This window comes from Zea mays, chromosome 2 (assembly GCF_902167145.1).
Source record: "Zea mays cultivar B73 chromosome 2, Zm-B73-REFERENCE-NAM-5.0, whole genome shotgun sequence".
NCBI classification, from domain to species: Eukaryota; Viridiplantae; Streptophyta; class Magnoliopsida; order Poales; family Poaceae; genus Zea; species Zea mays.
The window spans coordinates 231,793,152-231,820,149 of record NC_050097.1 but is presented as its reverse complement, the minus strand read 5'-3'; the positions used below and the strand labels follow the sequence as shown (position 1 = coordinate 231,820,149).

General features: G+C 54.9%; 1 protein-coding gene across 8 annotated transcripts; it reads left to right on the top strand.

Moving 5' to 3' along the window:
* Positions 1-3,049: 3,049 nt before the first annotated feature.
* Positions 3,050-25,787, top strand: LOC103648066 (DUF724 domain-containing protein 6). Of its 8 annotated transcripts, XM_008672566.3 has the most exons (9): positions 3,050-4,271; positions 23,166-23,370; positions 23,497-23,762; positions 23,885-23,974; positions 24,052-24,106; positions 24,181-24,302; positions 24,377-24,515; positions 24,621-24,662; positions 24,762-25,741. In XM_008672566.3, the coding sequence occupies exons 1-9, from the start codon at positions 3,186-3,188 to the stop codon at positions 25,460-25,462; spliced, it is 2,706 nt and encodes a 901-aa protein (XP_008670788.3). In that variant the 5' UTR covers positions 3,050-3,185; the 3' UTR covers positions 25,463-25,741. The 8 variants fall into 8 exon arrangements, with proteins under 8 accessions (XP_008670788.3, XP_020404265.2, XP_020404263.2 ...); XM_020548676.2 differs by lacking the exon at positions 23,885-23,974; XM_020548674.3 differs by having other exon boundaries at positions 24,621-25,741.
* The last annotated feature ends 1,211 nt before the right edge of the window (positions 25,788-26,998 follow it).

Genomic DNA, 26,998 nt, shown 5'->3' with positions numbered 1-26,998 from the left:
AATAGGGCGAAACTGAAATTTACAAATATGAACACAACTACAAGCCGGGTTAGCGTTAGTAATAAAGAAACGAGTCCGTGAGAGAGGCGCAAAACAAATCCCAAGCGAATAAGCAAGTGAGACACGGAGATTTGTTTTACCGAGGTTCGGTTCTTGCAAACCTACTCCCCGTTGAGGAGGCCACAAAGGCCGGGTCTCTTTCAACCCTTCCCTCTCTCAAACGATCCACGGATCGAGTGAGCTTTCTCTTCTCAATCACTTGGAACACAAAGTTCCCACAAGGACCACCACAAGTTTGGTGTCTCTTGCCTCAACTACAAGTGAGTTTGATTGCAAAGAAAGGATCAAGAAAGAAGAAAGCAATCCAAGCGCAAGAGCTCGAAAGAACACAAGCAAATCACTCTCTCTAGTCACTATGGCGTTGTGTGGAATTTGGAGAGGATTTGATCTCTTTGGTGTGTCTAGAATTGAATGCTAGAGCTCTTGTAGTAGTTGAGAAGTGGAAAACTTGGATGCAATGAATGGTGGGGTGGTTGGGGTATTTATAGCCCCAACCACCAAATGTGGCCGTTGGGAGGCTGTCTGTTCGATGGCGCACCGGACAGTCCGGTGCACACCGGACAGTCCGGTGCCCCCTGCCACGTCACACTGCCGTTGGATTCTGACCGTTGGAGCTTCTGACGTGTGGGCCCGCCTGGGTGTCCGGTGCACACCGGACATCTACTGTTCCTTGTCCGGTGTGCCGGAATGGGCGCGCCTGACATCTGCGCGCGCAGAGCGCGCATTAAATGCGCGGCAGAGAGCCGTTGGCGCGGAGGTAGCCGTTGCTCCGGAGTTGCACCGGACAGTCCGGTGCACACCGGACAGTCCGGTGAATTATAGCGGACTAGCCGTTGGAGTTTCCCGAAGCTGGCGAGTTCCTGAGGCCGACCTCCCTTGGCGCACCGGACACTGTCCGGTGTACACCGGACAGTCCGGTGAATTATAGCGGAGTCGCCTCTGGAAATTCCCGAAGGTGGCGAGTTGGAGCTGGAGTCCTCTGGTGCACCGGACACTGTCCGGTGTACACCGGACAGTCCGGTGCTCTCAGACCAGAGGGCCTTCGGTTCCCACTATGCTCCTTTGTTGAATCCAAAACTTGGTCTTTTTATTGGCTGAGTGTGAACCTTTTACACCTGTGTAATCTATAAACTTGGGCAAACTTAGTTAGTCCAATTGTTTGTGTTGGGCAATTCAACCACCAAAATTAATTAGGGACTAGGTGTAAGCCTAATTCCCTTTCAAATACGTTAGGGTAGGATACGGGATGACCCTGTATCCGACTGTATCCGTCCCATTTTCATCCCTACTTGTGCCCCATGGCCTCCGAATATGACATTGACCTCCCTGTCAATGCGCGGGAAAGCTCCGCCTCTCCCCCTTCCTGTTGTTGAGGCTGCCTAGGCTGAGGAGGCGGCAGCGACTGGAATGGTCGTCCATGCCCGACGGAGTTTTTGAAATCCTTGTAGTTCCGCAGGATATGCCGCATGTCCTTGTGGTACGGGCACTAGGAGTCGAGAATCTCATCCAGTGTCCTTACCCCTCCACGGGGTGCGCCGTGGGCTCGAGCGACAGGTGGCCCGGCGGTGTGCACCTCCTCGCGAGGTCTCTTCTCCCAGCGTTTGTCTGGTTGCTGGTTCGTGTCCCTTCGCAGTGCGGGTGGTACGGGCTTTGCGCCTCCAATGAGGTCTTGAGCCCGCTCGTCCGCGGTGATGTAGACGTCCGTCTCCCTGAACAGTTGTTCAGAGGTGGTAGGTGTCTTTTGAAGTATGGCCCGGACAAAGACCGAGTCGTTGGATCCCCGATAGAAGTCTTCGATCACAGCTGCCTCAGCGACCTCAGGGATACAATTCCTCATCGTTTAAAACCTTTTGAGGAACGAACGAAGAGTTTCATCGTTCTGTCCCACATTAGGTTCTTAATAGAGTAGTATAGATGAGTGTTGATAGCCTGACTCACGTGGGCCCATGCCCATGATGTCCGATGCTTCAGTTTATACATGTACATATGGGTCGGCCTGCCCTAGCACGACATAGGCCTACAAAGGCACGGTCCGCAAAAGCAAATCCATAATTATGGGCCACGCCGTGCCAGCACGTGTGCCCAGCCATGGGCCCACGACATGACTCACAATTAGCTATGTGTGCCAGGCCGGGCTAAATAGTCCAGAATGTTTTAATGTGCCAGATCGGCCCATATACATACACCAGTAACACACAAACAGAAAATACATAATATACATTTGACCAAAATAAACTAAAATGTTTTGTGGTTGTCACATTAAAAACCTTTGGGCTTAGAAATAATATTCAGTTCTCTGTTCAATATTTAGTTGAGTATTGCACAGCCACACAGAATACATATACAATGATCAACATCACTATTCACTATTTCCATCTAGGTATTCGGAAAAGCCTGTTGAAGCTCTGGACTCTCTAAGTCGTGCTGATCCGGTTGGCTGTGACGGATCTTAGTTAAATAATGAGTCTATGTTTAGTAGGTTTCGATGGACCTTAGTTAAATAGGTCTGCCAGGCCGACCCATGAGCTTAATTTGAGGGCCAGTCACGACCCACATATTAGGTCGTATCAGTCTAGATCCATAATTAAATTGGACCGTGTCTGAAATTATATGCTTTGGACTCGTATATTAGACACTACAGAAATACGTTCCTGGTGACCCGTGACCGCACGGACGTGGCACCGCGACAAGACGAGGGGCATTGCAAGGCACCCGCCAGTTTGCCACCAGCTTGTCACTCGTGCGTACCCATCCACTGGCTGGCAGGTGGTCCCGCTAAATGTCCACCGCACTGCCATTTGTCCGGCACCGCGCCACGTGGCTCCCGCGCCCTGATGGACACCTGCGTTGCAACTGGAGCCGCGCTCGGAGAAAAAGTTCGTTGACACCCCGCTCGAAGACGGAGCAACGGGGTCCACCTCCCTTTGCGTTCGCCGTGACCCACCCGTCGGTGACAAAGACCTACGCCTGTGCCGGTCGAACCCATCACGATTCACGCTCCTGCATCGAGCGCGCAAAAGCCTGGCCGCCTCGAGTGCTCCGGTGCTCCCCGATGCCCTCAAGCCGAAACCCGCCCAAAACCCCGGTTGCCCCAAACCCCCAATCCCTTACCGATCCCCACCCCAATGGCCACCGCCACCGAATCCGGCAGTGCGCCGCCGGTCGACGGCGAAGTGAGACAGCGCGGCCGTCCCCGCGGGAGCGGGCGTGGGCGTGGGCGTGGGCGTGGGCGTGGGCGCGAGCGCTCGCAGAGCGCGAGGCGGAGCAAACGCCCGCGGAAGCCCCGGCCGTGGCGGTCCGCGTCGCCCCCCGCGCTGGAGCCGCTAGTGCCCTTGCCTCCAGGCACCGAAGTCGAGGTCCGCATTGATGACGACGGTTTCCACGGGACCTGGTTCGAGGCCACCGTCCTCGACTTCGCGCCCGCGCGCGGCTACCGCAACCCCGCGCGCTACACAGTCAAGTACGTGCACCTCCTCGCCGACGACGAGGGCGCGCTCTCGGAGCCCTTCGCGCCGTCCCAAATCCGCCCGCGGCCGCCGCCTCTGTCGTCCCCGCCGCGCTTCCAACTCCACGACATCGTCGAGGCTTTCCACAACGAGGGGTGGTGGTCGGGCATCGTCGTGTCCGCCCCCGACGCCACCGGCGCCGGGGTCACCGTCTCGTTCCCCATCACCCGCGAGGTCATCGAGTTCCCGTCCAGCCTCGTCCGCCCCCGCCGCGACTACGTCGCCGGTGACTGGATTCCCTCCCGGGCCGCGATGGTTCTCCGCCCCAACCGCGCGGTCAAGGTCTATGAGGTCGGAGAGAAGGTCGAGGTGCTGAGGAACCGGGACGTGTACGGCAACTCCTGGTTCCCCGCCACGGTGAGGGTTGTCATCGACGATCTCAGCTACGTCGTCGAGTACTTCGATCTGGAGGAGGGGAAGGGCGGATCGGAGAAGGCCACCGAGTACCTGCATTGGTGGTTCATCAGGCCAGCTGTTGAGCATTCGCCAAGCAAGCGTGAGTTCCAGCTCCGGCCTGGTGCTGCCGTGGAGGCCTACTGTGATGGGGCATGGTCACTTGGAGTGGTGACGAGGGTCGTCGGAGAGGATGAATATGAGGTCGGTATTATTGGCAAGAAGACGAGACTGCTGGTGACCAAGGTTGTGGAATTGCTCAAGCCACAGTATATTTGGAATGGCAACCAATGGAGGATTACAACAGCTAAGGTACTGCAACAAACTCATAGATGTCCTTGTTAGCTTATTTCTGTTTTCTGATTGTTTGCTGTTGTAGTCTTGAGAGATGCAGATACTAAATGATATACATATTTGTTAGGGTTGCCCCTTTCTGACTTTATTCCCTATCTTAGTTCCTTCATTATCTCATTGTAGGCCATATAGCTATTCTTGAAAGACAAAATTGTTAGAAATACAAGTCTGTGATAGGCACAATATCTAGTCCAACTAAGTTCATCATTGACACAGGGATATTGTGCTTCATATGATTTGTAGTACTCTCCAGCTTCTGCCAAAGCCCAAATGGCTATATTTACTCTCATTGACCTTGTGCCTGTCTGTGAAATCATCATTTGTTTTATGGGTGGGATGGAGTTTCTCGTACATTATTAAGTTCAGGCAAGCTGTTTCCTTTGTGTTTTGCGTGTTTGGGCTGCTAATTTTGTATGATAGGACCCTGAATACTAGTATCTTCAAACCTCATTGTTAGACGGCCTGCTATATAGGACACATGCGCCTAGGGCACTGCCATGTATAGAGTTGTCTCAGTATAGCAGGATAGAATATAGATCGATAGAGAGAGATTTGGGGGAGAGGATTACTAGTCAGGATCAATCATGATCCTTACCATTGAGGAGATTTCCTTTTGCCTCACCTCCTCTTCCCCTATATATATGTACATGTATTTCCTGTCAATCAATCAAGCCATTATTCCTACCATCATCTAACATGGTAATCAGATCCTAGTTCTTTTTTTTTGCTTCCGCTCCCTCCTCTAGCCTCCCCCTCTTCTAACCGCTGCCTCCTTTGGCTGCTGCCCCGCCTAGGGACGCTGCCTCCTCCCCTCTGGTCGCCGCACCGCCTGTTTCCGCCACCACCCCTAGGGTCGCCGCCTCCTCCCCTAGCCACCGCCACCCCCTTCTCACTCATCACCATGGCGCCAGAGTTGGTCTCCACTGTTCTCAAGCAACGCCTCGACGAGTTGCTCCCCGCCGTTGATGCCGTGGAAGAGAAGGCCGTCGATGCCAGGAAGCGGGTTCAAGCTACCCACCAGCTCCTTGAGGAGGAGCAGGCCACCGCCGTCGACCTGGAATAGAAGGTCGCCGCCGCCAAACAACTGCTACCACCTTCCTCGACCTTGGATGCCCCGGTTGATGCCTCCTACGAGGCGACTGTCATCGCTGGTCTCCATATGTAGGCTGCAGCTGTTTCGAACGTTCACTAATTGGTGAATATCGTTCTGTAAGCTTCGTCGTCCAAATACGCTCGCTTGCGCGATCTCATGATGCTAGCCCTGTCGCGGTACGCCCTCGCCAACCACTTCGAGTTCGACGATGCCTTCCCTACGAACTTGCCTGGACCCAACTAGACGCCATCATCCTCTTCTGGTTCACCAACACGATCTCTCTTGATCTTCAGGAGGTCGTTCGAGAACGTGGCCGCACTGCCCGACACCTGTGGCTCAATCTTGAGAACCAATTTCTAGGTAATTGCGAGACCTGTACTCTTCACTTGGATGTCGCCTTCCGCAACTTTGTTCAGGGCGACCTCTTCGTGAACGAGTACTGCCGCAAGTTTAAGGGCATGGCTGATGCCCTGGTTGATCTGGGATCCCAATCGACGACCGGATCCTCGTCCTCAACATATTGTGAGGGCTCAATCAACACTTCGAGCATCTCGGTGCCAGCATCCGCCGCTACTCGTCATTCTCGACCTTCTGCTGGAAGAAATCCATCTGGGTACTTCCGGTCCAGTGAGGTCTCCGACGACGCTCTACTCCAACAGCACGTCGTCGGGCCTGAAGCCGCCATCCTCTATGATGTCCCGTTTTGGCGGAGTAGGCATGAAAATAGACGGGAGTGGGTGGGTAAATCACTCAACCATTTCTATCTTCACATTTTCTCACTAGGAATGGGAATGGGAACAGGTTAGCTAGGAGCAGGGATGACATGGGATATACACAATATTCTAATTAGCGGGTTATAACGTTTAGCTGAGAGGCCTGCTCAGCTGCTATAGAGTCGCTATTAGAGATGTCAATGGGGATTCCCCATCGGGTTTAGACACCTCATACCCATCCCCATGAAGCTATACTTATCCCCATTCCCATCCCCATACCCATACCCATACCCATCATGGGTATTAGATTCATCCCATCCCCATCCTCATTCGGGTATCGGGTCCCCATCCCCGACAAGAGAAGCATTATCACATTATATTTTATATGACATCACCAATAAATCTGACATGTAACAAGAAAAAACATTGTTTAACCATATAAAATAGTGAAACACAAAGTGGCACATGGACTGGTTGGCGGGGCGGCTCGTGACTGTTCGCCTAGGTTGGGATGGATGGGTGCTTAAAAGGGTTGGAAGAGGTTGGGTTAGTTGCGCTTATTGCTTATTAGGCTGCACACCTAATTTTACTGGGTCAATATTATCCATGGGTAATCAGGTTCGGATGTTTGCTTCCCAAACCCATACCTGCTTACCCAACGGGTGAGGATTTTGTCCCATATTTATACCCATAGGGGCAATTTTTGACCCATACCCTAACCCTAATAGGGGAATCCCCTACGGGTTAGTGGGTATCGGGTCCCCATTGACATCTCTAGTCGCTATAGCACACTATTTAGTACAATGGTACGAGCTGCTAAGACCGCTATAACACAACAGAAGGATACATAACAAGCATTAATTTTAGAATTCATACTATCACAGCATATGTTCAGAAATCACAAGTTCACACACAGCACTCACTATATCACAAATCTGAAGGGTTACCTCTGCGCTCAACACCACCAGTTCAGTGCACAGTTGCAGCAGTCAGCATCAGTTCACAAGTTCAAAAGTCACACAAACACATCAACTACTAGTAGAGAACTTTTGAAATAAAGTGAATTGAAACCGAGAAGCTTCAGAAGTAATTATTGATTAGAAGTGTAGCAGCTGAAGTGATTAATTGAAAACTCATGGACATGGATCGCTTCGGTTCAGCCACTGCCCACATGCAGGGAACATGACTACATGAGCAGTCCGTTCTTGTTGCACCCGTTGGCTGTGGTACAAGACATGTCCCCTTCTTTCAAATACCTTCCATCTGCAGTCATACATACCGCACAACACAAACCTGAATCACCCGCAGTGGCCTAGCACTTTTTTGAACCTTGGAATAGAGAATGCGAAATTACGACTTCCGTCCTGAAATATAAGGTATTGAAGGTTGTCCCAAGTCCAATTATGGCAAGTTTGACCAAGTTTATGGAGAAAAGTGTTAACATCTACCACGTCAAAGAGCTAACATATGAAACTACATTTTATAATGAATCTAATGATGCTAATTTGATGTCACAAATATTATTGTTATTTGCTATAAACTTAGTAAAACATATGATAGCTTGACTTCCGGCAAACTTAGATCAGGGATGCAAGCAGGCTAGCCAACAAACCTGCTTATAGACTTATTTTTGTGGGTTGCCCATGGTTAGGAGTGCAAATGGTCGGATATCTACGGATACAAATATGAATGGCTATAGTGTTTCTCAGATTCTTATTCAAATACTGATAGTACCAACTATGTCGGATATGGTACAAATGGATATCAACATCACATATATGCAATTTGAGTATTCATATATAGGTACACCAATGACAACAAAGCCTTTTAGTCTCAAGCAAGTTGGGATAGGCTAGAGTTAAAAACCTAACAGAACCCACAAGTCAAGGTTCGGGCCATGGATAGCCGTTTTCCATGCACTCCTATTCAAGGCTAAATCTTTGGGCACATGGATAGCTATGTATACGGGTACATGTATACCCGATATCCGTAATACATATATGGTATTGGGTATTAAATATTTAGACTCGAATGCAGATGGATCTGAACTCCTCTAAACTGCGAAAGGGCCTCTAGCATAATGGTTAAGGCTTTCGAGTATCACCTCCAGGTTCTGGGTTCGATCTCCCTCGAGGACGAATTTCGGGTTTGGTTAAAAAAATCTCCTCGCTGTGCCCCGCCCGCTCTCGGGTTACGTCCTGCACGCCATCCTCCGGATGGGCCGTTGCAGAGTGGGGCGTGACGGCCCACTAGTGATGGAGGACCAGGGTTCGGGGATTTTCTCGGCCGGGACCATGTTTCGGTCTCTTCTTAATATAATACCGGGAGGACAGTCTTTCTCTCCCCGGCCGAGTTTGAACTCCTCTAAACTGATTTGAACGCTGACCTGGTCAGAAAATATCCGTACCATTTGCACTCCTACTTGTGGTAACCCATAAAATTAAGCCTATATGCGGGTTCGTGGGCTCGCTCGCTTGCTTCCCTAACTTTGATCCCTTAAATTTCATGATGGTAGGAGTATATGATAGGATCCACATGTGGGGTTAGCTGGCGGGAGAGTGTTGGGGTCTGTTTAGCTTTGTGATAGATTCATTGGTACTCAATCTTTATCCTTTTTACTAGTACTCCGTTTCTGGTGTATTATACTTTAAATGGGTCTTTGCAAGTATCATTTTTTTACAATGTACTCCTAGTCACAAATAAGTGAAGCTTTAGGTTGGCTTAAGTCAATCATTTTAAACTTAGGTTACAGTTTTTTTAGTTTGGATATCTGAAAATGATGTGTAGATTTGACAAGGTACACTTTTTGCTATGCTTTTTTATATATTCTTAAACCAAATTTGACTTAAATTTGTGTTTTGAAAACTGTGTCAATATCCAAAATGACATTTATTTATGATTAGATTGAATATTTTCATTGCTATAAACTCGATGTTATATCTAAAGTTCTAAACATATGTTGGTTACTTGGTTACGAATACTGTAACACCCTAGCCCAGAAGCCTGTAATAGTCATGAAGTTGGCCTATGTGGCACATGTGGTTGTGGTTGGTGGGTTTAATATCACCTGGGAAGTGTAGGAGGCGAGGGCTAGCTTATAATTCTTGTTGTTCTAAACGTAGCACCTTAGGGCTAACCTTTTACATGAGGACGGAAGTGTAATAGAGGTGCTATGCATATGGAGGCTGGTTCCACGTGAGGAGCTAGGCCATATAAGCAGATTTTGGCTGCAAGGTGTTATAGATGGTATTTAGAGCATCAACCCTTGCTACAAGTGCCCGTGGAGAGGTATACCGAGAGGTGGTGCTGGTCATCTGCGACATATGTAGTGACCTGCTGAGGGCGCTGACCCTTAAATGGGGTGAACGTAACACCCTAGCCCGCTAGTAGCATGTAATAATTGTAAAGTTGACACACCACACGTGTGGTTGTGGTTGGTGGGTTTAAAGGTGTCACTACCTTGGAAGTTTAGGAGGGTGAGGGCCGACTTATAATCCTTGTTGTTCCAAATGTAGCACCTCTGGGTAGTCCTGGTCATCTGCTGCGTATGTAGTGAGCCGGTGAGGCTGTCGGCCCTTAAAGGGGGTGAATGTGACACCCCCGCCTGTGCCAGCTTATAATCCTTGCTATTCCAAACGTAGCACCTCCGGGGTAATCCATTTACACGAAGTGGGGACAGAAATGTAAGAGGTGCTACGTGTATTCAGGTCGGTTCCACGTGAGGAGCTGGGCAATACAAGTAGATTTTGGACACCGGGTGTTACAAATGCATTGATACAACTTTGCACACTCATGACTCCATGGATATAACTAGGTCAATTAAAAAAACTCGACCTACAGGGGGTAAGACAGCCACCGGGCATTATATTAAGAAGACCTTCTCGAGAAAACCCCTGAACCCTGTCCCACCCATACACAGCGACACCGTAGATCATGTGAGAAACGACCGGGACCAGGTCTTAGACCTGTGCTTTAGCGTGAGACAAACGAGTGGTTTTTTTTAACCACAACCTGAAATTTGCTCCTACGGGGAGTCGAACCCAAGGTCTGAGGAGTGCTACTCAGACCATCTAACCAACTCGGCTAGAGGTCCTTTCGCCATACCTTAAAGCGGATATAGTATTTGTCGGGGACCATAATTAGGGGTACCCTCAAGACGCCTAATTCTCAGCTGGTAACCCCCATCAGCATAAAGCTGCAAAGGCCTGATGGGTACGATTAGGTCAGGGATCAGTCCACACGAGTGACTCGATCACGCTTCACCCGAGCCTAGCCTCGGCCAAGGGCAGCCGACCTCGAGAGACTTCCGTCTCGCCCGAGGCCCCCTTTTTATGGCGGACACATCACCGGCTCGCCCGAGGCCTTGGCTTCGCTCAGAAGCAACCTTGACTAAATCGCTACACCGACTAACCAAATTGCAGGGGCATTTAACGCAAAGGCGGCCTGACACCTTTATCCTGACACGCGCCCCCGGCAGAGCCGAAGTGACCGCCGTCACTCCACCGCTCCACTGGCCAGTCTGACAGAAGGACAGCGCCGCCTGCGCCACTCCGACTGCAGTGCCACTCGACAGAGTGAGTCTGACCGGCAGTCAGGCCTTGACAAAGGCGCCACGGCGAACTCCGCTCCGCCCGACCCCAGGGCTCGGACTCGGGCTAAGACCCGGAAGACGGCGAACTCCGCTCCGCCCGACCCCAGGGCTCGGACTCGGGCTAAGACCCGGAAGACGGCGAACTCCGCTCCGCCCGACCCCAGGGCTCGGACTCGGGCTAAGACCCGGAAGACGGCGAACTCCGCTCCGCCCGACCCCAGGGCTCAGACTCGGGCTAAGACCCGGAAGACGGCGAACTCCGCTCCGCCCGACCCCAGGGCTCGGACTCGGGCTAAGACCCGGAAGACGGCGAACTCCGCTCCGCTCGACCCCAGGGCTCGGACTCGGGCTAAGACCCAGAAGACGACGAAACTCCGCTTCGCCCGACCCCAGGGCTCGGACTCCGCCCTGGCCTCGGCCGAACGACTTCCGCCTCGCCCGACCCCATGGCTCGGGCTCGGCCACGGCAACAGAAGACGGACTCAACCTCGGCTTCGGAGGAACCCCCACGTCGCCCTGCCTAGGGCACAGACCGCCACGTCAACAGGAAGCGCCATCATCATCCTACCCCGAATCGACTCGGGTCATGGAGAACAAGACCGGCGTCCCATCCGGCCAGCTCCGCCGGAGGGGCAATGATGGCGCTCCACAAGCTCTATGACGACGGCGGCCCCCAGCTCTCTTACGGAAGCAGGACGACGTCAGCAGGGACTCGACCGCTCCAACAGCTGTCCCTCCGCCAGGCTCCGCCGCACCTCCGACAGCCACGACATCACGCCAGCAGGGTGCCCAAATCTCTCCGGCTGCCACATTGGCATGTACCTAGGGCGCTAGCTCTCCCTCCGCTAGACACGTAGCACTCTGCTACACCCCCCATTGTACACCTGGATCCTCTCCTTACGACTATAAAAGGAAGGACCAGGGCCTTCTTAGAGAAGGTTGGCCGCGCGGGACCGAGGACGGGACAGGCGCTCTCTTGGGGCCGCTCGCTTCCCTCACCCGCGTGGACGCTTGTAACCCCCCTACTGCAAGCGCACCCGACCTGGGCGCGGGACGAACACGAAGGCCGCGGGACTTCCACCTCTCTCACGCTCGACTCCGGCCACCTCGCCTCTCCCCCCTTCGCGCTCGCCCACGCGCTCGACCCATCTGGGCTGGGGCACGCAGCACACTCACTCGTCGGCTTAGGGACCCCCCTGTCTCGAAACGCCGACAGTTGGCGCGCCAGGTAGGGGCACGCTGCGTGCTGACGAACAGCTCCCCGTCAAGCTCCAGATGGGCAGTCTCCAGCAACCTCTCCGCCTCGGGACGGTGCTTCGTTTCGGGACTCTTGAGTTCATGTCCTTCGACGGCAGCTACGACATGATACTTCTTCCACCGCCGCGCGACTACGACAATGGCGGCCGACAACCCGCCCGCCGGCGGCGGAATCGACGACGTCTTCCCCGCGTGGTGGAAGGGCAACATTCGGGCTCGCTCCGTTCTCTCCCCCGCCAGCGGAGGAGGAGACGGGGCCGTCAAGGCCAGGTGGGAGGCCGCGCTTCGTCGGCCGTCGAGCGAATCGACGCCCCCGACACCCCGACGGAAGGCACGCCGGACGTCGACCTCGCGTTCAAGATGGAGGCAAGCGCCGTCCCCCCGCGGCACGCTGACCCCGAGCAAGAAGACGGCGCCGGCGCGCTCGCGGAAAGCCTGCAGGACGTCGCCCTCGGACCAGAGATGATGGAGCAACCAGTCCCCGATGTGACTACGTCGCTCCTCGTCGACCAAAAGTTAACGACTAACTCCCATCTTGCGTCATTTCGACTCGGCCTCAACCCGCCAAACGACCTCGTTTTGGCGGGCGCTCTCATTGAGGCGAGTGCAACCCCACTGAGGTTCCGTATGCGGTCGCCTTGGGACCGACTGACGGACGTCTCGACCTACGGGCCCTCTGGGTCCGAGGAAGATGACGATCCCAGCATCGGTTGGGATTTCTCCGGATTTGGCAACCCCAGTGCCGTGCGGGACTTCATGACCGCATGCGACTACTGCCTATCCGACTGTTCCGATGGAAGCCGCAGCCTTGGCGACGAGAGCTGCGGCCCAAGCCGCGAATGTTTCCACATCGAGCTAGGGGATCCCTCCGAAGGCAACCATCTTGGCATGCCGGAGGACGGTGATCTCCCTAGGCCGGTGCCTCGCGCCGACATCCCACGGGAGCTAGCTGTGGTCCCCGCTCCGGCGGGGGGTTACGACCCACAACTCGAGCAAGTCCGTGAGGCGCAGGCCAGGCTCAACGAGGGAACAGGAGCGCTTGAGCCAATCCGTCGGGACGTCGGACAGGCGTGGGTGGGCCAACCCCTGGCCGGAGAAATACGTCACCTGCCCCAAGGTCTCCAGCACCGCGTCGCCAACGATGTCAGGATCAGGCCGCCGCCCGCATCCAGCGGGGTTGGTCAGAACCTGGCAACCGCAGCAATGCTCATCCGCGCGATGCCGGAGCCGTCAACCACCGAGGGTCGGCGAATCCAGGGAGAACTCAAGAATCTCCTGGAAGGCGCTGCGGCCCGGCGGGCCAAGAGCACTGCCTCCCGAAGGCAAGGTTATCCCTCGGAACCTCATGCCGCGACTTCCCGATTCATGCGGGAAGCCTCGGTCTACACCGGGCGCACGCGCAACACCGCGCCTGCGGCCCCGGGCCACCTCGGCAACGAGCACCATCGACGCGACCGTCGGGCTCACCCCGACGAAAGGGTGCGCCGAAGCTACCACCCCAGGCGTGGGGGGCGCTACGACAGCGGGGAGGATCGGAGTCCCTCGCCCGAACCACCCGGTCCGCAGGCCTTCAGTCGGGCCATCCGACGGGCGCCATTCCCGACCCGGTTCCGACCCCCGACTACTATCACAAAGTACTCGGGGGAAACGAGACCGGAACTGTGGCTCGCGGACTACCGCCTTGCCTGCCAACTGGGTGGAACGGACGACGACAACCTCATCATCCGTAACCTCCCCCTGTTCCTCTCCGACACTGCTCGCGCCTGGTTGGAGCACCTGCCTCCGGGGCAGATCTCCAACTGGGACGATTTGGTCCAAGCCTTCGCCGGCAATTTCCAGGGCACATACGTGCGCCCCGGGAATTCCTGGGACCTTCGAAGCTGCCGGCAACAGCCGGGGGAGTCGCTCCGGGACTATATCCGGCGATTCTCGAAGCAGCGCACCGAGCTGCCCAACATCACCGACTCGGATGTCATCGGCGCGTTCCTCGCCGGCACCACTTGCCGCGACCTGGTGAGCAAGCTGGGTCGCAAAACCCCCACCAGGGCGAGCGAGCTGATGGACATCGCCACCAAGTTCGCCTCTGGTCAGGAGGCGGTCGAGGCTATCTTCCGAAAGGATAAGCAGCCCCAGGGCCGCCCATCGGAAGAGGCTCCCGAGGCGTCTGCTCCGCGCGGCGCCAAGAAGAAAGGCAAGAAGAAGTCGCAATCGAAACGCGACGCCGCTGACGCGGACCTTGTCGCCGCCGCCGAGTATAAGAACCCTCGGAAGCCCCCCGGAGGTGCGAACCTCTTCGACAAGATGCTCAAGGAGCCGTGCCCCTACCATCAGGGGCCCGTCAAGCACACCCTCGAGGAGTGCGTTATGCTTCGGCGTCACTTCCACAGGGCCGGGCCACCCGCCGAGGGTGGCAGGGCCCGCGACGACGACAAGAACAAAGATCACCTCGCAGGAGAATTCCCCGAGGTCCGCGGCTGCTTCATGATCTATGGAGGGCATGTGGCGAATACCTCGGCTCGGCACCGCAAGCAAGAGCGCCGGGAGGTCTGCTCGGTGAAGGTGGCGGCGCCAGTCTACCTAGACTGGTCCGACAAGCCCATCACTTTCGACCAGGCCGACCACCCCGATCATGTGCCGAGCCCGGGGAAATACCCGCTCGTCGTCGACCCCGTTGTCGGCGATGTCAGGCTCACCAAGGTCCTGATGGATGGGGGCAGCTGCCTCAACATCATCTACGCCGAGACCCTCAAGCTCCTGCGCGTCGATCTGTCCTCCGTCCGAGCAGGTGCTGCGCCCTTCCACGGGATCATCCCTGGGAAGCGCGTCCAGCCCCTCGGGCGACTCGACCTCCCCGTCTGCTTCGGGACACCCTCCAACTTCCGAAGGGAGACCCTGACGTTCGAGGTGGTCGGGTTCCGAGGAACCTACCACGCCGTGCTAGGGAGGCCATGCTACGCGAAGTTCATGGCCGTCCCCAACTACACCTACCTGAAGCTCAAGATGCCGGGCCCCAACGGGGTCATCACCGTCGGCCCCACGTACAAACACGCGTTCGAATGCGACGTGGAGTGCGTGGAGTACGCCGAGGCCCTCATCGCCGACCTGGAGAACCTTTCCAAGGAGGTGCCAGACGTGAAGCGCCATGCCGGCAACTTCGAGCCAGCGGAGACGGTCAAGGCCGCCCCCCTCGACCCCAGTGGCGACACCACCAAGCAGGTCCGGATCGGTTCCGGGCTCGACCCCAAATAGGAAGCAGTGCTCGTCGACTTTCTCCGCGCAAACGCCGACGTCTTTGCGCGGAGTCCCTCGGACGTGCCTGGCATACCGAGGGATGTCGCCAAACACTCGCTGGATATTTCGGGCCAGGGCCCGATCCGTCAGGCAGCCTCTGCGCCTCGATCATCAAGGAAGGGTCGGCCTCGCCATGGCGGAGCCCGACCCTCCCTCGGGGGCTAAAAAGGGGGAACCCCTCTGCGTCAAGATCTTTTTAAATCAAAAAGGGGCCTCTTGCGTTCTCCCAGCTACGTTCTCCCGGCTATGTCAGAAGCCGGGTCTCGAGGAGCGAACGCGGGTACATGAAAATGGCAAGGCCGATTGAGCCGAGGAACTCCCGTACCTCCGGGTTAGGGATACCTCACTCATCACCTGCCACGAAGAATAGCCCAACTCGAGAAGCCACCCTATTATTGACGAGCTAGGACGAACATGCAGATGGAAAGAAAGGAGAGTACGACTCCGTGCAAGAAAGACAAAAGTGTTCAGGCCTCAGCGGCCGTGGTGAGACGCACATTCAACAAGAAACTGTTCAAATGAGAATCAGGCGCCGCCTTGGGAAGGAGCCGCGCCTTCAGCTCCACCCCCGCCATCGGTGAGGTCCATCTCGGCCTCCGGTGACGTCGCAGGAGGAAGGACCTCCGCCTCAAAGGTGGTCGCCAGCACCGCGCTCGGGCCGGCGGCGACCGCGTCAAGCCGCTGCACCTCCGCCAGAGCAGCATCGTCTTCGTCAGGAAGACAGTACCCCTCACTAACCCGCTCCAGGTCCACAACGTAGTGAGAAGCGAGCACGGCGAAGGCCCGCCTGACGCCGTGGTGTAGCGCTTCGCGGACTCTGCCGCGGGCGTGACCACCTAAGGCTCGAAGGCGGCTCTGAGGGGAGCTTCCTGAAGGGACGTCGCCGGAGCCGAGGGCACGATAAAAGTCCGAGACGGCCTCGGACATGGCCGCGAGGTCCGCCTCCCTCTGCTCGGCGGCTCCGGCAAGCGCCTCAGCAAGCGCCTTGGCGGACTCGTCAAGGGCGGACTCAAGCTCTGCAAGTAGCCAGGAGAAATACCTCAAGCACAAGCAAGGGAAACGGACAAGAAAAAGAACTAGGGAGGACCAAGACGTACTTCCGGCTCGGGCACGGTGCTCCAAGGCCGCGACCTGGGTCGCAGCTAAGTCAGCCGCGAGGGTCTCGGCTCGGCTTTCGGCCTCGGCAGCCCGGCCTTGAAGTCGGTTCCGTTCCTCGACGACCTGGACGAGCTCCGATCGCTGCTGTTGCGCCTCCGCACGCGCTGCTGCCGCCTCGGCTCTCAGGTCGGCGCATAGCAGCTGGAGGTCCGCCACCTTGGCATCCTGCTGAGAAAGGCGCGTGGTAGCCCCGGCGAGCGAAGACCTCAGGGATCGCAGCGAGCCCCAGACATCAACCTCACGGCGGATGAACGACGACTTGGCGGCGCTCCGGTCCGTCAGATCCTGGGAAAAGGAAACAGGGCGTCACAACGAGTATCTCACAGAAGGAAAAAAGGTATGCCCGAAACCGCTACCTGGAGGATTTTGGGGACGTCTCTGCAGAAAACCTCCAGCGACGACCGGAGCGACCCCACCGTCGCCTCTGCACACTCGCGGAGCTCACCCCAGGACTGGTCCTCCTGCTCATCATCGAGAACGAAGACGGGGTCCGAGGCCTCGCGGGTCCGGAATCGGAGCAACGGGCGCCGGGCCTCGGGGCTCCGCCGCACAACGATGAGGCTGTCACCCGGCTGGACGGATTGCGCGACCGCGCCCACCTCTTCTGGGGTCTTGGGCGCCGACGCATCAGCCATCCCGGCGCTGGCGGCGGCTGGACACCCTTCGACAGGGACGGCGGCAACCTCGGCGGTGGCAGGCGCCGGCATGACCGGCACGACAGGCGAACTCAGAGCCGCGTGGGCGTCAGCCGCCTCCTCAACCACGATCGCCGCCTCGGCTGAAGAGCCGGCCTCGGGAGCCCGCTCCTCCGAGATTGGCGACGCCCGAGCCCCCGATGTCGGAGTACCCCGCGAAAGGGTCGGCTGAATGGCGCTAGCCACACAGTTCGGCGCCGTCTTGAGGGCCTTCCGGGGTGCCAGGTCGGTCTGGCCATGACTTCGCTTGCTGGATAAAAAAGGAAGGGGATCACAACCGAAACATACGAATGGGAGGCCAAGACGAAGACGTTCCAAGGTACTCACCCACTCCGGGCCATGATCCACCGCGCCTGGGGAGAGCCTTCTTGGATCCCGGCTCTCGAAACGGCCGCCGAGGTCCGCTTTGCCGGCGCTTGGGGCGCCTGGGAGGCAGATTCCCCGGGCACGGCCGCGACGACCTGAGGGTCACCCCCATGCGCCACCAGCACAAGCGGTGGCCTCTGGGGAACAGACCCCTTGGCCTGGACCTCCGGAACTACTTCAGCTCCTCCGGCTGAGGGGTCAGGTGACCTCTCGGTTCGCCCCCGCGCCTCGGGTCGGGAGCCCGACGCCCCGACTTCGGGGGCTGACGGAGTCGGCTCGCTCGGGGGCTGGCTCGACGGCTCCTGGCCACACCCCAGGCCGAGGCTGAGGCCGAGACGGGCGGCCATGTCGTCATCATTATCATCATCATCGTCGTCATCATCGTCGGGCGTCTCCGGCGACGGCTCCCTCGGGAGTCCGTCCCTCTCCTGCTGGCGGCGGCGCTTCTCCAAGGCGTCCCGAGCCCGCCTCCGCTCGCGGGCCCGGGCCTTCTCCGCGTCCTTCTTTTTCTTCTTCTCCTCCGCGGCGACCCGCCGCGCTGCACGGTCCACCGCGTCCTCCGGGACCCGTGGCAGGGAGGGTTTGTGACACCCCACATCCTAAAAGGAGGGGAGAAAGGAACCCGATCATAAGGACCCGGAGCGATCAGATATACGAAGAAGGGAAGAGCAAACGCTCACCAAAGTCACGCACCCCTGGTCGGGGCGCATCCGAAGCTGGGAGTATGCGTGGGGGTCCGGCTTCCCCATCGCGGCCGACACCCGCCATTGGAGGGCGTCGAAGGGGAGAGGATCAGGGGACATTCGTGAGCCCTCCCAGTCGGCTTCCGGGGTCATCTCCCAGAGCGACAGCCGCCGCTCCGCCAATGGGAGCACCCTCCGACGGTGGATGGCGGCGATCACTCCCGCAGCGGTAAGTCCCCCCTCCCGCAACTCCTTCAGGGCCTGGAGAAGGGGCTCGAGATTTTTCTGCCTCTCGTGCGGGGTCCCGTGGCGCCAGGCGTCGGTGGCAGCCGTAACTACTCGCTGGGAAAACGGTGGGAGCAACTCACCGTCATTCCGGAGGTAGAACCACCGGCGCTGCCACCCCTTGTTTGAAGACGCGAGAATGGCAGGAATGTACTGCAACGCCCGCGACTGCCTCAACAAGAGAATGCAGCCGCCGGCCCGCACCGCTGCACGGATCCTCCTCTCCCCCGTCGACAAGGCGAAAGGCTCGGCGAGAAAGAAGTAAGTCCACAAATCCCAATGAGGAGCGATCCCCAAATACCCTTCGCATAATGCTACGAAAATAGCGGCCTGCGAGATGGAGTTGGGGGAGAGGTTGTGCAACTCCACCCCGTAGTGGAATAGGATGGCCCGCATAAAGCGGCCCGTCGGCGCACCAAATCCCCGCTCATGGAAGGAGACGAAGCTCACGACATACCCCGGCGGTGGGGACGGAGCGGCTCCGCCCACGGGAGGAATCCACTCTGGCCGCTGCTTGTCGGTGAGGGGGCGGAGCAAACCTTCGCCGACCAGCTCCTCCAGATCACTCGCCGTCACCGTGGAGAAGGGCCACAGATCGCGCGGGGGGATTATGGTCACTCGATCCGCCATCACCAAGATGGAGAAGATGGCGGCGCGGGGGGCAGGGAGGGCGGTTTCTCTCTCCTCCGACTAAAGTTTCCCGGGTTGCGAAAACCTAAAGGGAAAAGAAGGGAGCAGAGTGAAGAACCGTCACCGGACCCCCTCTCAAGTATATGAAGGCCAGGGCGAAACCGTTTCCAGCACGCCGCCCGAACCGGACGCAGGATTCGAAAAGCGCGAAGCGGCACAGCCGTTCCTCGAAACGGCTCGCGCACGCGTAACGGCCGCCCCGCCAACCACTCGCCCCGTCGCATTTACTCCGCGGCGGGACAGGCGGCGTCTCTGACGGGAGGAGCGCGCGACGCTTCACCTTCGCCGTAATAACCGCGTCAGAAAAGGTACGCCACGTCGTCCGATTTCGTATCCTTTTCCGTTTTCCTCTTTCTCTATCTCTTGCAACAGGGACCGGGAAAGGGGGATATCCCGAAAGGGATCCTTCTCCGCGAAGGAACCGGGCTCCGAGCCCCCCACTACTGATCAGGGGTTCGAAGGCTGGCCCTCCGAAGGGTTCAACAGCCGCCTCAGATCGCGTGGGCCCGACACCCACTACTGGTCAGGGGTTCGAAGGCCAGCCCCCCGAAGGGTTCCATGGCCGCCTCAGGCTACTCGGGCTCCGCGCCCATTACTGATCAGGGGTTCGAAGGCTGGCCCCCGAAGGGTTCACAGTCGCCTCAGATACCGAGCGAGGGATGACCAGGGGTACGTTCGATACATAACCGAGGCTCGGGCTGCGCTCCCGAGGTACCCTAGGACATTTCCGAGACCAGCGGGAACGATCTTGTAACGGAATCCCATCGGAGGGAGGCATCGAGCCCTCGGACCCCGTCGCCAGGGGACCGGGTCCGGCAAATCACCCGCAGGTACTTTTGGGCGTGCCTCTGGGCCCCTAGCCGACCCCAACGAACGGGGCACGGACGTCCACTCGGATTACCCGCTTGCAGCTCACCGGAGACACCATGTTCGGTGCCCATCGAGGGTAACATGGCGCACTCCCCCCTCCTCCTTGCGGAAAGGCGACGTAGGGGCGTATGTGAAAAGTCGAGTCTGTCCTTGATCGTCCTCTCGCCCTGTGTAGAGGCTCGGGGGCTGCTCTCGCAAAAACCGGCTCCGGCCAAATCGTTGACAGCGTCAACATACCAGCCCGAGAGCTTGGACCCCGACCGTGTACCCGGGCTACGGCCAGTTCGCATGAGGGAACGACCAGACCAGCCGAAGCATTGCGCGAGGTATTAAGACCTCGAAGGAGTGTAACCACTCCTCCGAGGCCTCGGGGGCTACACCCGGCGGGTGCGCTCGCGCGCACCCACCGGAACGAAATGCAACCGAGAAAGGCTGGTCCCCTTGCAAAAAAGTGCGACAAAAGCCTCCAAGCGAGTGCTAACACTCCCTTCGAGGCTCGGGGGCTACTGTCGGGGACCATAATTAGGGGTACCCTCAAGACGCCTAATTCTCAGCTGGTAACCCCCATCAGCATAAAGCTGCAAAGGCCTGATGGGTACGATTAGGTCAGGGATCAGTCCACACGAGTGACTCGATCACGCTTCACCCGAGCCTAGCCTCGGCCAAGGGCAGCCGACCTCGAGAGACTTCCGTCTCGCCCGAGGCCCCCTTTTTATGGCGGACACATCACCGGCTCGCCCGAGGCCTTGGCTTCGCTCAGAAGCAACCTTGACTAAATCGCTACACCGACTAACCAAATTGCAGGGGCATTTAACGCAAAGGCGGCCTGACACCTTTATCCTGACACGCGCCCCCGGCAGAGCCGAAGTGACCGCCGTCACTCCACCGCTCCACTGGCCAGTCTGACAGAAGGACAGCGCCGCCTGCGCCACTCCGACTGCAGTGCCACTCGACAGAGTGAGTCTGACCGGCAGTCAGGCCTTGACAAAGGCGCCACGGCGAACTCCGCTCCGCCCGACCCCAGGGCTCGGACTCGGGCTAAGACCCGGAAGACGGCGAACTCCGCTCCGCCCGACCCCAGGGCTCGGACTCGGGCTAAGACCCGGAAGACGGCGAACTCCGCTCCGCCCGACCCCAGGGCTCGGACTCGGGCTAAGACCCGGAAGACGGCGAACTCCGCTCCGCCCGACCCCAGGGCTCGGACTCGGGCTAAGACCCGGAAGACGGCGAACTCCGCTCCGCCCGACCCCAGGGCTCGGACTCGGGCTAAGACCCGGAAGACGGCGAACTCCGCTCCGCCCGACCCCAGGGCTCGGACTCGGGCTAAGACCCAGAAGACGACGAAACTCCGCTTCGCCCGACCCCAGGGCTCGGACTCCGCCCTGGCCTCGGCCGAACGACTTCCGCCTCGCCCGACCCCATGGCTCGGGCTCGGCCACGGCAACAGAAGACGGACTCAACCTCGGCTTCGGAGGAACCCCCACGTCGCCCTGCCTAGGGCACAGACCGCCACGTCAACAGGAAGCGCCATCATCATCCTACCCCGAATCGACTCGGGTCATGGAGAACAAGACCGGCGTCCCATCCGGCCAGCTCCGCCGGAGGGGCAATGATGGCGCTCCACAAGCTCTATGACGACGGCGGCCCCCAGCTCTCTTACGGAAGCAGGACGACGTCAGCAGGGACTCGACCGCTCCAACAGCTGTCCCTCCGCCAGGCTCCGCCGCACCTCCGACAGCCACGACATCACGCCAGCAGGGTGCCCAAATCTCTCCGGCTGCCACATTGGCATGTACCTAGGGCGCTAGCTCTCCCTCCGCTAGACACGTAGCACTCTGCTACACCCCCCATTGTACACCTGGATCCTCTCCTTACGACTATAAAAGGAAGGACCAGGGCCTTCTCAGAGAAGGTTGGCCGCGCGGGACCGAGGACGGGACATGCGCTCTCTTGGGGCCGCTCGCTTCCCTCACCCGCGTGGACGCTTGTAACCCCCCTACTGCAAGCGCACCCGACCTGGGCGCGGGACGAACACGAAGGCCGCGGGACTTCCACCTCTCTCACGCTCGACTCCGGCCACCTCGCCTCTCCCCCCTTCGCGCTCGCCCACGCGCTCGACCCATCTGGGCTGGGGCACGCAGCACACTCACTCGTCGGCTTAGGGACCCCCCTGTCTCGAAACGCCGACAGTATTATTGATCATGGATATATTTGGATCGTGGAAAATATTTCACTATGGGTGTCCATTAAGTCAGGCAGTATTTATAGTGTATTGGCTGTCTTGTGAGTTTGAGAAATTTGTTTAACCATTTGCATGCAATATGTATATAGGCATATAGCACATGTCTAAAGATTTTTGTAGCTTATAATAATAAAACATCCTATCATTCAACTTGCATGATCTGTTCTAAATAATTTTCTTCTGCAGAGACAGACTACATGAAAAACAACTATCCATGTGCCTCTTTTTTTCTCGAACACGTGGGAGAACCACGTATCAATATATTAAGAAGATAAGAAAAAAAGGTCTAGAAAAGACCCAGTACAAAGGTGCCAAGAAAGCACCCTAGGAAATAAAACCAAAAATCAAACTACAGCCAAACCTGCCTAAGAGCAACAGCCCCACCAAGACCCCATAACAAGGCCTCATCATGGATGGACAGCAAAATTGCGTGAATATTTGGGGAAGCATTGTCAAACACACACGCATTTCTATGCTTCCAAATCTGCCAAGCTACTAAAATTACAATAGAGTTGAAACCTTTTTTCTTATGCTTAGACACCAATCTTTCTGCCTCACTCCACCAATCTTGAAACCCTGTAGCATCAGACGTAGGAGCAAGATGTTGCAAACCCAGCCTGCTTAGCGTTCTAAACCATACTTCCCTCGTAAAGACACAAGCCACCAGCATGTGATGCACTGTCTCGTCCTGCTGATCACACAAGGGACAACTATCTGGATGATCCATTCCATGACGTGCCAGTCGATCAGCCGTCCAACATCGGTTGAGAGATGCAAGCCAAATGAAATACTTGCAGTGCGGGGGGGCACCCATGTGTCTCAACCTTGAATTGTGGTTTCTGTTGGATTTCAACTCTACCCTTACCCCAATTGGCTTGGGACTAAGTCTAACAGGCTTTGTTGTTGTTGTTGTTGCAGGGACAAACTAAGTTGAGGCGGCCATCTAAGTCTGGAGAAAGTCCAAGCGCACCAGTTAATTTGATATCCAGTGGTGAAGAACAAAGTCATGATCCTGATTCTTCTTCCACCAAAAAGTCTAGGAAAGAACTGAAGCAGCTAGACCCCACATTAGCTAAAAATTCTGAACATGCTTCAGTCTCTGAGGTGGACATTCCTTTGTTAGGTATGTGCAAGTCACCAGAAAGCACTCATTCACAGAATTCTTTGCTCTCTGAAAAGAGCAGTCCTCAAGGTTCACATGAGATAGTGAATTCGGTTCCAATGAATGGACTTCTTTGTGCTTCTTCAGGGCATTCAGCACCAGTGAACAACCAAGAACTCCTGTCTGAAATGGGTGTTTTCGATGGTGAGCTTCAAGGATCTGTATCTGGAAGAAGTGTTGATGCCCATGATATGCTCTGCATTGCTGAACTAAGAAAGAAAACGGCTTCAGTTCGCAGAAATAGTGCTGTCCGACACACAGAGGAACAACTTGTTAAATCACTCGGAGTGAAGAAATGTATATCGAACAGTAAAGAGGGGAAAACAAGCCCTATTCAAGAACTTCAGGGAAAAGTGGGTCCCTCTAATAATTTGAGTCCTATTTATTATGTTTTGTAGCTGGAGTAAGGATGCCTGCGTAGAATTTATTATTATTATTTCTGTTAACGTTGATCTTTTTGCTGGTGCAAATTCAGTTGAAGGGAAACAACAATTTCTCTAGGAATATTGTTTTAGCTTTGAGTGTCTCTAGGGATGGCCAGACTAATTTATCTCCAGATAGACTGGTACAGACTTATGATTGGATTTTAAACTCCCTTTCTGTATTCATATTCATGTGTTTCTGTTTGTCAATCTATATCAGGTGTCAATAGGAACAAAAAGGGGTTCAAGTACAAAGGTTCTTGCCTGTAAGAAATGTAAGTGTTTTCTCTGGAACACATTCATCTTTATAGGCGGTAATTAAAATCTAACAGTTGTCTACTATCTGTAGTGGCTAAGAGGAGAAGATCCAAGGAACTGTGCAATCTAAATAGTTCATTGGATGTGACTAGGACTGACCAGCAGAGAGGAAGAAAGGAAGCGGCAGAGCCAATGAAAGATCACCCCTTAGCAGTAAGAACATTCTGTTGCAAACTAATGCTTATATTAGCCATCAGTTTATCAGCCTTTTACTACTTTGCATGTAGTTGGAGTGTTCGAAATCTGATGCTCAAGGGCAGCTTGACAGAACTTTGGAGGATGCACAGAACATAACTGAATTATCAAATCAGGAGAACCTGTTACCCACGGTGTCTCCTGGCTTTATATCAACGTCTAATGGGAAAGGTATGAACTTCAGAAACTCTACCCATGGTCAAAATGGGCATAGTTTGCTACATAACTGAGGCATACATGAAAGTAGAAGATTGATGATTGGATTTCTGTGTGCAGGTACTAACATACATGATACTCAATTTGAGGAAGAGCCGACAGGTATGAACAACAGCCTTATTGAACCTAATGGAAATGATGACATGTGCACAGACCATGCTGCTACCAAATTAGCTAAAAGCAACCATGTTATGGAAACAGCTACCCTACCTATTGATGGGAGTTCACAGTGCATCATTGACATTTCTCCATTGAGGAGCTGCTCTGCTTTGGAGAGATCTTTGCCTTCACCACCGCAGGCTTCGTTCGTCAAGAGGTCACCTGTGTGGCGTGTAGTTGACGCAAAACATGTGTTTAAGGAGTTACCTCAACAACCACATTTCCTTCCACTCCAAAAATACCCCCCAACACTGCGTGAAGGAATAGCATTAGGTATGATGGTGTCATTCTCGGAATTGGTGAAGTTTACAATGGAAGCAAGCATAGACGACAGCATGGAATGGTTCGAGGACAAGGTCAGGACAGTCTCCCTTCTGGAGGCAAATGGATTCAGTGTGCAATCTATACAGAGCGTCTTGACCGAACTGATCGAGATCAAATCTGAGCGCGCCCGTATCCATGGAGAGATCGGCAAGCTGAGTTCAAAGCTAGCGGAGAACACGGCTTCCTCCTCCCGAGTCGGTGCACTGCTCGATGAAAAAGATGGAGCCGCAGCTCAGCTCGAGCAAGAACTCGGGCGCATCCGCCAGGAAAGCCAGAAGATGGCACAGGAGAAGGAGAAAATAGATGCAGAGGGCGTGAGTATCAAGACAGCATGCAGCGGGTACGAGGATTTGTGCAGCGACGCGGAACGCAAGTTCAAAGAAGTCTTGGCTCAGCTGCGGCGGAAGGGCGCCAGGTGATGCACAAGCTTTGGGTATCGTTTCGCTGCTTCTAACTCTGACACCTGTTTATGCTGTAGGGCTGTAGTTTTATCTATGTATCGCAGTGGGCTCAGATCGATGTGCTGTGGTTACTTTTGTGCAAGCCGTTCGGTATCGTTTATGTATCTGTAGGTATCCATCTATGGCTTAGGAAGCCTGATGAAGTCTCGACTCTTTATAATTGCTACTCCTATATTAATTGCCAGCTAGTTGGACCGTACTTAGTTGCTTGTAGCATATTTAGGGTGCGTTTGGACACTTGAATCAGTTCTGTTTATCATCTAAATCAGCTCAGGCCTTGTTCGTTTGTGTCGGATTGGTGGGTCGGAACGATTCCTAACTGAATTGCTTCTCTAATTTATATAAACTTTGATTAGCTAGAACGATTCCGGGTGCAATCCGACAGAAACGAACAAGCCCTCAGCTGAATCGGTGCCAAACGGACGGATGTGGGAATCGGAGCCGAAACTGCTACACCATGGCAAGACAGTGAAAGAAGACGCCAATGAATGTATCATCTTGTGCTCGCTGATGCATCATCTACAATATTGTATCCTGAATTGCTAGTCGTCCATGCATGTTTTGTGCGTGTGCCGCAAGGCAGTGAAAGAAGTAGGTTGCGGGTGAAGTAGATTCCATTATTGCTTCTCCTTCTTTGATTGTAATTTTCATTAAGTTCGGCAACTATCAAGAATATGGGGAAATTAAACAATTAGGATGCGTTCGGTTAGTCCGGTTTGGACGTTGGAACTATTTCAACTTACCAAAACTATACAAATTAGTGAACATTTCTAACCTAGAACCATTCCCGGGCACTCCTTCCGGAGCAACCAAACGAGCCCTTAGTTGGCATCGACTACTTTCATTCATTCCCTTTGGAACCTTAGGTACTTCTCAAATACATATACAAAATATATGTATGTATATAAATCCCTATTTCAATCCTATAGTCTAAAAGTTTAGGACTACAAAATGTGTCTAAAGTGTTATATAAAGTTTAGCCAATCTCAAAAAATTTAGACTACATAAGTGATTTATAAGGAAAACCGATCCTACAGTCCATTAAATTTGGATTTTAGTGTTTAATGAACAAACGTTACTATTAAGACTAATATTATTACATAGTATATAAGATATATAGTTCGAATGGATACAATGTAGACTTGGAGTTAGGCATAGTGATATACTGAATAATCAACACCTCAATCAAAATATGAGAAGTCATATTTAAGAAGACACCAAGAAATAAGAGTCCATATGCAAAGGCACACATATGGATTGATTAAAATTGTCCCATGATTTTTATGTACTTAAATTAATACGACTTTAGATCTAAGCTATAGAGATTTTTTATTAGCTTTCCAAAAAGTCTAATACCATAAAAATCAGAGTTCAGAGCTACAATTTATGTTAAAAAATCTGAAAGTGTGTCACACTAAAAAATAGAACCGGACATGTTCGATGTGACGTCTTGTGTTCTTATTCGTTACACATATCCGACGTACACAGGATATA

Coding starts and splice junctions, on each gene's coding strand:
- LOC103648066 (XM_020548671.3), top strand. CDS start 3,186: ATGGCCACCGCCACCGAATCCGGCAGTGCGCCGCCGGTCGACGGCGAA. Junction 23,763..23,884: donor TTCAAGAACTTCAGGGAAAA/GTGGGTCCCTCT, acceptor GTGCAAATTCAG/TTGAAGGGAAACAACAATTT. Junction 24,516..24,620: donor ATCAACGTCTAATGGGAAAG/GTATGAACTTCA, acceptor TTCTGTGTGCAG/GTACTAACATACATGATACT.